The sequence below is a fragment of the Salvelinus alpinus genome, chromosome 30 (genome assembly GCF_045679555.1).
Source record: "Salvelinus alpinus chromosome 30, SLU_Salpinus.1, whole genome shotgun sequence".
Classification (NCBI taxonomy): domain Eukaryota; kingdom Metazoa; phylum Chordata; class Actinopteri; order Salmoniformes; family Salmonidae; genus Salvelinus; species Salvelinus alpinus.
The window spans coordinates 44,182,248-44,189,928 of NC_092115.1; the positions used below are offsets into that span (position 1 = coordinate 44,182,248).

Sequence of the window (7,681 nt, forward strand, 5' to 3'; positions counted from 1 at the left end):
CGGCTAGCCAGAGTGGGCATACTGTACTGTAGCCTTCTCCTCCTCTCCCCCCCCCTTTCTTTTTGCCAGTCTTACCGCTCAGTATTATACCTCTTTTACCAGTGTCAGTGGCACTGACCACACAGAGCTAGACCAGCAAGCAAGGTTGAAGAAGAGAGAGGTCAGCAGTCTTAGAAGGGAAAGTGAGAGATACTAAATGGAAAATGAGAGAGGACAGCTAGACAAACAAGTGGTTTTCAGGCGTCTCACCTCTCTCGCCTCTTCTTGCTGTGACGGCACACCCGCTGCTCTAGACCTGAAATACACCAGAGAACATTAAATCAAGCCAAAGCCACTCGCTTAAAATTGAAAACGCACAAATCCATAGAACGCTTAACTTGAAAGTGCATTAATGTACTGTTAAATCATGGCATGACTGACATCGTATGGAGAGGTTTTGGAGGCGCACTTACCAGAGCCATCTCCTCTAGCCGGCCACTTCAGCAGTCTCAATCAAGGGTTACATCTCACTGCCACAAGAAGTGCATTGCAGAAGCCTAGACAGGATTTGCTTTTGCCAATCCACATCTCCATTGAGACAAGAAACCCAGTATTTGGAGAATTGGGTTTGGGGTCTGTGTGTGTGTGCGTGCGGTGGTTCCTGCCCTAGGGGTCAGCGGAGGTTACACATGGTGCTGACATAACACACACAAGCTCTACAAAGACACTACAGTGGGCAAGGGTCTAATAACGGTCATAACCTCTCTGCCAAACAACGCATGCTGGATTTTGGGAAAAAGACCAACAACGTGAATGAGTTAGTAAGTGGCGTGAGAAAGGAGAGGTTTCGTAAAGGCTGTCAACGGGGACATTTGAGATCTCGCTATAAGAATTACTTTGAGACCCTAGGGTGAGGACAAAGTGTGTGTGGAAAGGGCGTTGGGTACTGAAACTCCTCGCTGGGGGGGGGGGGGGGCTGCATAAGTTGGTTACATAAAGAAAGCGCACAACGCTCGACACACAATCATGCCACAATAAGAACCCTTAACAACAATCGTGTTGAATAACACCCAGGTATTGTGTGTGGTTATGAAACCATTTTCTCCCATTGTCTCAGGCGGAAAACAATTGAAAACTAGGTCAGCGGGGTACGCAGGGCCGGGCAGGGGAGAGAAGGGGTTCCCAACATGGCAGCACAGACAGACCTAAAAACATACACTTCAGCCCCCAGACAATAACTCAAGCAAAAGCATGTCGTCTGTGTAGGGCTGGAGCGGGTCTTTCATTCTTGAACATTTAGTAGGACGCTTAAACCTAAGCGCAAAACGTTTTCATTTGAATATTCACAGATTTAGATAGGGGACAGGATAAAACCGATAAGATCAGCAACATTTCCTAAACTACATAGCAGTATGCTGATGAAAGTTGTTTGCTTATTCAAGTGATTTGTGATAATGAAGTTCAGTTCAAAATCTGAAAACATAGCTTTTAATATTTGATATTAGCAAATAAAATGACAAAAATCGGCACATTTAACAGGAAATACATTCTCTCTTTATCCCAATTTTTTTAAAGACAAAAATTAGAAACAACCTTTTACATCTCCTTTTTATAAAACAGGGGAAAGGATAGTGCCTTAAACAAAAGATTCCTAGTCCAGGCCCACAAACCCATGGAATAAATCTCAAAAGTGTCTTACTCTCCTTGTCTCCTCCCTTTCAGTTGTTTAAAGGCAGTGCCGACTCAGGGAAGGAGACAAGGCGTGGAAGCCCCTTCAGACCATTGAGCAGCCTATGTCTTAATAAAACAGTACATGCACGTCTCAGGCTACAGTGGTCAGTGTCTCTGGTTGTTGAGGCTCTTGGCCTTGGAGATCATCTGTAGGGGGGTCTGCCTGCGCTCGGCCCCGTAGCCTGCCATGGCCCCTTCCCCATCCTGCTCCCCCAGAGGGTCCATGTCCTGAGTGGACGTAGACGTGGTTGCTGACATCATCCTGCGGATGTTACCCACCTGACCGAGACAGGAGAGAGACAGAGACCATATTATAGACACATATTATCCTCAGATTACACAGACCCACAAAGAATTCGAAAAACAAATCCAATTTTGATGAACTCCCATATTTATTGGGTGAAACACCAGTGTACAATCACAGCAGCAAGATTTGTGACCTGTTGCCACAAGAAAAGGGCAACCATTGTAAATACAACCAATATTTATTTTCCCTTTTGTACTTGAACTATTTTCACATAGTCACAAAACTGTATATAGACATAATAGGACATTAAAAAAAAACTCACAAATGTTATGTCTAATGATCTATTTCACTTGCTTTGGCAATGTAAACATGTTTCCCATAACAATAAAGCCCCTTAAACTGAAATTGAAAGAGAGGAGGAAGGACAGAAAAGTGACAGGGAGACAACACTAAAAAGCATGCACCACAAAGCACACTTGAAAATGGAGCACTTATTCTTTCTTACAATCCACCTCAACCCTCTCTGAATGTTTCCCTCACCTCAGTCTCGGTGTGCTGCAGAGCTTTGAGGTGGCTCTCTCTGCAGTGGCTCACCCTGCCCACCTCCTGCTCTATGGACGCAGAGATGCTCTCACAGCCACTACACCTGTGGACACGCATACAATAGAAAGTTCAGCAGAATCTATATGTGGACAGAGAAACAGGCATAAAAACATACAGTTGAAAAGCAGGACTAATGATACAATGATTAATGATTCATCAGATACAGACAACGACATTCTAACATGGCTTTTGTTGGGGAGAAAACGACTCGTAACCGGGTCTATAATCTCAAACATTAATATGCAGAACTGTTCTATACGTAGACACCCCCCCCTCACCACTGTGCTAGTATGCTGGCGATGCGGCCCATGCCCTGGGAGCGGATGTCCCGGCCGATGCAGGCGTCCACCTCCAGTTGCTGCCTGCACTGGTCCAGCTTCCCCCGGATCACGTCAGCATACACAGCCTCGATCACCAAGTCCTCTAGCTCACGCACACTGCCCACCTCCAGGTCCTTCAGCAGCACTGAGTACGGGATCACCTGCAGTCACCATAACGATGAACAGAAGTGTGTGAGAGTGATGCTGCACATTACACATTTGCAAACTGGTGCTGGACCAATAGGAAGAAAGCCTACTGCTCTCGGTTTCTTTGATCAAACTGACTGCACCACAATACACAAACAATATTTAGGGCTGCGTCAGGTTTGTTGCAGTGGACAGTCCTGTACGGACCTGCATGTTTGCAGCCAGGTTGACAATGGTCAGATGCCTTAGTTTGTTCTTCTGGGTCTCAGTCAAGGGGGGTAGAGTATCCTTGAATGCTGAAAGGACAAATAGGACCAAAAATAATTATATTTTCCTACAAGCATAGATTTAGCTGATAACTAATTATTGAGGGACGATGTACTTTGCTACGACTGAATTGTAGGACCCCTTTAGGTATCATTTTTTGGGGGATAAAATATAGAATTTGGCCTTTACTACTATAGCCCATAGAAACGCATTGAATACCACATTCATAAATGTCAAAAAAGACTGTACACTAGCTTAATAAGGATCCGCTCCTTTTGTCAATTTTTCGCCTAAAATGACATACCCAAATCTAACTGCCTGTAGCTCAGGAGCTGAAGCGAGGATATGCATATTCTTGATACCATTTGAAAGGAAATACTGAAGTTTGTGGAAATGTGAAATTAATGTAGGAGAATATAATACATGAGATCTGGTAAAAGATAATACCAAGAAAAAAACATGTTTTTTACCATCATCTTTGAAATGCAAGGTATCTGTATCAAGACTGCTCAAATGTGCCTAATTGGTTTATTCATACATTTTCAAGTTCATAATTGTGCACTCTCCTCAAACAATAGCACGGTATTCTTTCAGTGTAATAGCTACTGTAAATTGGACAGAGCAGTTAGATTAACAAGAATTAAAGTGTCTGCCTATCTACAGATGGGCAGAAGGGGGGGGGGGGGGCTCACCGATCCTGTAGAGGTTAAATTGATGGATTTTGATGGGGATTTTTAAAATAATGTTACTTAGATTGAAGCAATAGACTTAAAGATGCACTATGCAGAAATCGCTCTGCCATTTCCTGCTTGCTAAAATTCTAATAGTTCGCATCATTTCGGTTTATGCGATAAAACAAGCAAGTATAGTGTAGAGCAGGGTTCTTCAACAGGTTGATCGCGAGCTGCCAGTGGCTCGTAGGCTCACATACGAGTAAATCGCTAAACAATTCTGAATGTACATGCATTTTGACAAGTATTAGATACCGCAAGCTTCAAGCTACTATCTAATCAATGCAACATTGACATTATCCCACCCCTGGTTAGCCACTATTAGCTCAAAAAGCCAAACCTAACACAATATCTACCGATTAACTTCCAGCGATATTGCCTGTCTGTCTGTGTGGCGCATGCGTTTTTCTATCATTCCGTGTGTAGCCAGTTGATGCAATAACCATCTTGTGGGTTGACAGAAATACTTTCCCCAAAATCTTCTCAATTTAATGGTAACTGAGAAGGCTTACCTGGCAGAAGTATATAACGAATAAGTATGTCATTTGTATCTATTATTTGTTATTGCAAACTTTGCTGTGAAATGAGCAACAGCAATACAGAACCATCACTAGACACCCACATTTGATGGCATATTCCTTGCTTGCTAGATGCATAATTAATGAGCCAGATGCACAACTAAAGGGAAATTACGCAACAAAATGTTTTCTACCAGACCAGGATTTTTTTTTACTGAGAAAACAATCTGGTAAAATATATTCCAGAAAATATTGTGCACTACTTTCTATTGTACACTGAGGACCTGGGGAAGAGTCGCAGGGGAGAGAAGATTGTGTCTATTTGAAAGCTAGAAAAAAAACCTGGTGTAGATAATAATTGTACCATCTAAACTGCTGTGAAATAATTTTCATAACCAAAAATATTTCATTTTCAGCTGTTTTAAGCTGGCACACAAAACAGAAATTAAAAAGATGAAAAAAACCAAACTTATGAACAGGAAGCATAGAAATAGCACACATTATACAGATCTCTCTCTTCTTTGACTTGATTTCAATGAGAATGACAGATCTATAGACTATTCAAAACATTTCTATGTGAATTTGGTCAGTCGCCCAAAAAGTTACATATTGCAGCTTTAAGGATTTTAAGATGAATGCACTAATTGTTATTCGCTCTGGATAAGTGTCTGCTAAATTGACTAAAATTTTAAAATGTAAATCAACCCGTGGATACTGTAGCCCCATGACCGTGTAACATGAATAACACAAGCAGAAGAAAGCATGATAGGATCAACTACCTTTATAATCATGGTATGTGCCATAAGCAAACATGTTGAGCAGTTGACTGTAGCCTTCATTGGGACCTTTTGACATCTACAAAGGGAGAGCAGGGAGTTAGGAAAAATTGACAACATTGTACGCAATCACATACCTTGAAAACAGTGACATCTAGTGTTGTGGGGTTAGCCATTACATTTGAGTGAAAAATGAATGCACTCCACATTCATACACAAGTCACTCCACTTTAGAAAACAAATAAAAAGAAGCTGGTTAGCTAGCTAAGTTACCTGTTGAATGCAGGGGAGGTCTAGGAATTCTCCGAAGACATATACCCCCGGAGCTTCCAGTAATTGTTTTATGAGGGCAATCAAAGCGGGTCCTTTAGTATTTTTGGCCAGCAACATGAACTGCTCGAGCTGGTTGCTGTGTTTCGGCTCTCCAGCCATCTGAGGAAAAACTGAGAGGAGCTAGCTAACGTTAGCGATGTCATTTTAGCTGGCTAGCAAACTGGCTTATATTATAAACCACAGCAAGGCAATAAAGTTGACTAGCAAGTTTTGCTCACAGGCAGTTACCGAAGTTTGCTACTGTAAGTACTCACATCGTTTTTGTTTATCTTGTCAAGAAATATTTTTTCGAGCTGCTTGACTTAATGCCAACTTGTTTTCAGGAGAAAGATGTGGGGGCGTGTCTAGGCAAATGACACACGCTTTTACAGGATACATTAAAGGGATATTTCATCAACATTTCAAAATGATGTGTTGGTTTCCTTACTCTGTAAGCAGTCTATGGTCATCGGGAAGTGTGCAATTTACTCCTCAGCCTGAAGTGTCGCCACTTGCACCGTTGGCCGACCAACTGGGTCATTCCTACAATGTGGTGCCTTTAGGACCTCATAACTTTTTTGAGGAAAAGTACATTATTTTTTGTATTCTATCAGAAAAAGGACATGATTGACTTTCAGAAGAACATATTGGTCAAGTTCAGGCACTTAAATCAGGCCCGGTCCTAGCCTTTTGGGGGCCCTAAGCACCTCGCAGGCAAAACATTTTAGTGGTCCCGCTCTTGATGGTGGAAAGTTTTTAAGTACATTTTCTGCAATTCTACACATTTCCCCATGGGGCTTAGAGAAAATGTTGCAGTTTTAAAGCCGTTTTCTGCAAATCTACACACTTTGCCATGGGTGGAGAGAAAATATAGCAATTTTCTAACACATTTCATGCAATTGTACTCATATTGCCATGGGGCAGAGATATATATACACTACCGTTCAAAAGTTTGGGGTGACTTGAAAAAGTCCTTGTTTTTGAAAGAAAAGAAAAAAGAAAATAATTGTCCATTAAAATAACATGAAATTGATCCGAAATACAGTGTAGACATTGTTAATGTTGTAAATGACTATTGTAGCTGGAAATGGCAAATTATTTATGGAATATCTACATACACGTACAGAGGCCCATTATCAGCAACCATCCCTCCTGTGTACCAATGGCACGTTGTGTTAGCTAATCCAAGTTTATCATTTTAAAAGGCTAATTAATCATTAGAAAACCCTTTTGCAATTTTGTTAGCACAGCTGAAAACTGTTGTCCTGCTTAACGAAGCCATACAACTGGGCTTCTTTAAACTAGTTGAGTATCTGGAGCATCAGCATTTGTGGGTTTCGATTACATGCTCAAAATGGCTAGAAACAAAGAACTTACTTCTGAAACTCGTTAGTCTATTTCTTGTTCTGAGAAATGAATGCTATTCCATGCGAGAAATTGCCAAGAAACTGAAGATCTCGTACAACGCTGTGTACCACTCCTTTCACAGAACAGCGCAAACTGTCTCTAACCAGAGTAGAAAGAGGAGTGGGAGGTCCCGGTGCACAACTGAGCAAGAGGACAAGTACATTAGAGTGTCTAGTTTGAGAAACAGACCCCAATTAGTCGACTGGTGGATTGCTTGGTCGTTAGGCTGTTGGTCGACCAAGATTGTTTTAGTCAAGCAGATACAAATATATATACAGTACCAGTCAAAAGTTTGGACACACCTACTCATTCAAGGGTTTTTCTTTATTTTTACTATTTTATACATTGTAGAATAATAGTGAAAACATCAACACTATGAAATAACACATATGGAATCATATATTTTATATTTGAGATTCTTCAAAGTAGCCACCCTTTGCCTTGATGACAGAATTGCATACTTTTGGCATTCTCTCACCCAGCTTCACTTGGAATGCTTTTCCAACAGTCTTGAAGGAGTTCCCACATATGGTGAACACTTGTTGGATGCATTTCCTTCACTCTGCTGTCCATCTCTCTCATCCCAAACCATCTCAATTGGGTTGAGGTCAGGTGATTGTGGAGACCAGGTCATATTATGCAG

General features: G+C 41.5%; 1 protein-coding gene across 3 annotated transcripts; it reads right to left on the reverse strand.

The window, feature by feature from the left end:
* Positions 1-1,451: 1,451 nt before the first annotated feature.
* Positions 1,452-7,027, reverse strand: LOC139559978 (COP9 signalosome complex subunit 7b-like). Of its 3 annotated transcripts, none has more exons than XM_071376485.1 (7): positions 7,009-7,027; positions 5,593-5,762; positions 5,323-5,398; positions 3,235-3,323; positions 2,839-3,041; positions 2,498-2,603; positions 1,452-1,989 (listed from the first exon to the last, which is right to left on the reverse strand). In XM_071376485.1, exons 2-7 carry the CDS (start codon positions 5,749-5,751, stop codon positions 1,816-1,818), a joined length of 807 nt encoding a protein of 268 aa, XP_071232586.1. In that variant the 5' UTR covers positions 5,752-5,762; positions 7,009-7,027; the 3' UTR covers positions 1,452-1,815. The 3 variants fall into 3 exon arrangements, with proteins under 3 accessions (XP_071232586.1, XP_071232584.1, XP_071232585.1); XM_071376483.1 differs by lacking the exon at positions 7,009-7,027 and adding an exon at positions 5,907-6,045; XM_071376484.1 differs by lacking the exon at positions 7,009-7,027 and adding an exon at positions 5,907-5,985 and having other exon boundaries at positions 5,593-5,776.
* Between the last annotated feature and the right edge of the window lie 654 nt (positions 7,028-7,681).

Coding starts and splice junctions, on each gene's coding strand:
- LOC139559978 (XM_071376485.1), bottom strand. CDS start 5,751: ATGGCTGGAGAGCCGAAACACAGCAACCAGCTCGAGCAGTTCATGTTG. Junction 3,042..3,234: donor ACCTGGCTGCAAACATGCAG/GTCCGTACAGGA, acceptor TGGTGACTGCAG/GTGATCCCGTACTCAGTGCT. Junction 1,990..2,497: donor TGCAGCACACCGAGACTGAG/GTGAGGGAAACA, acceptor TGTCTCGGTCAG/GTGGGTAACATCCGCAGGAT.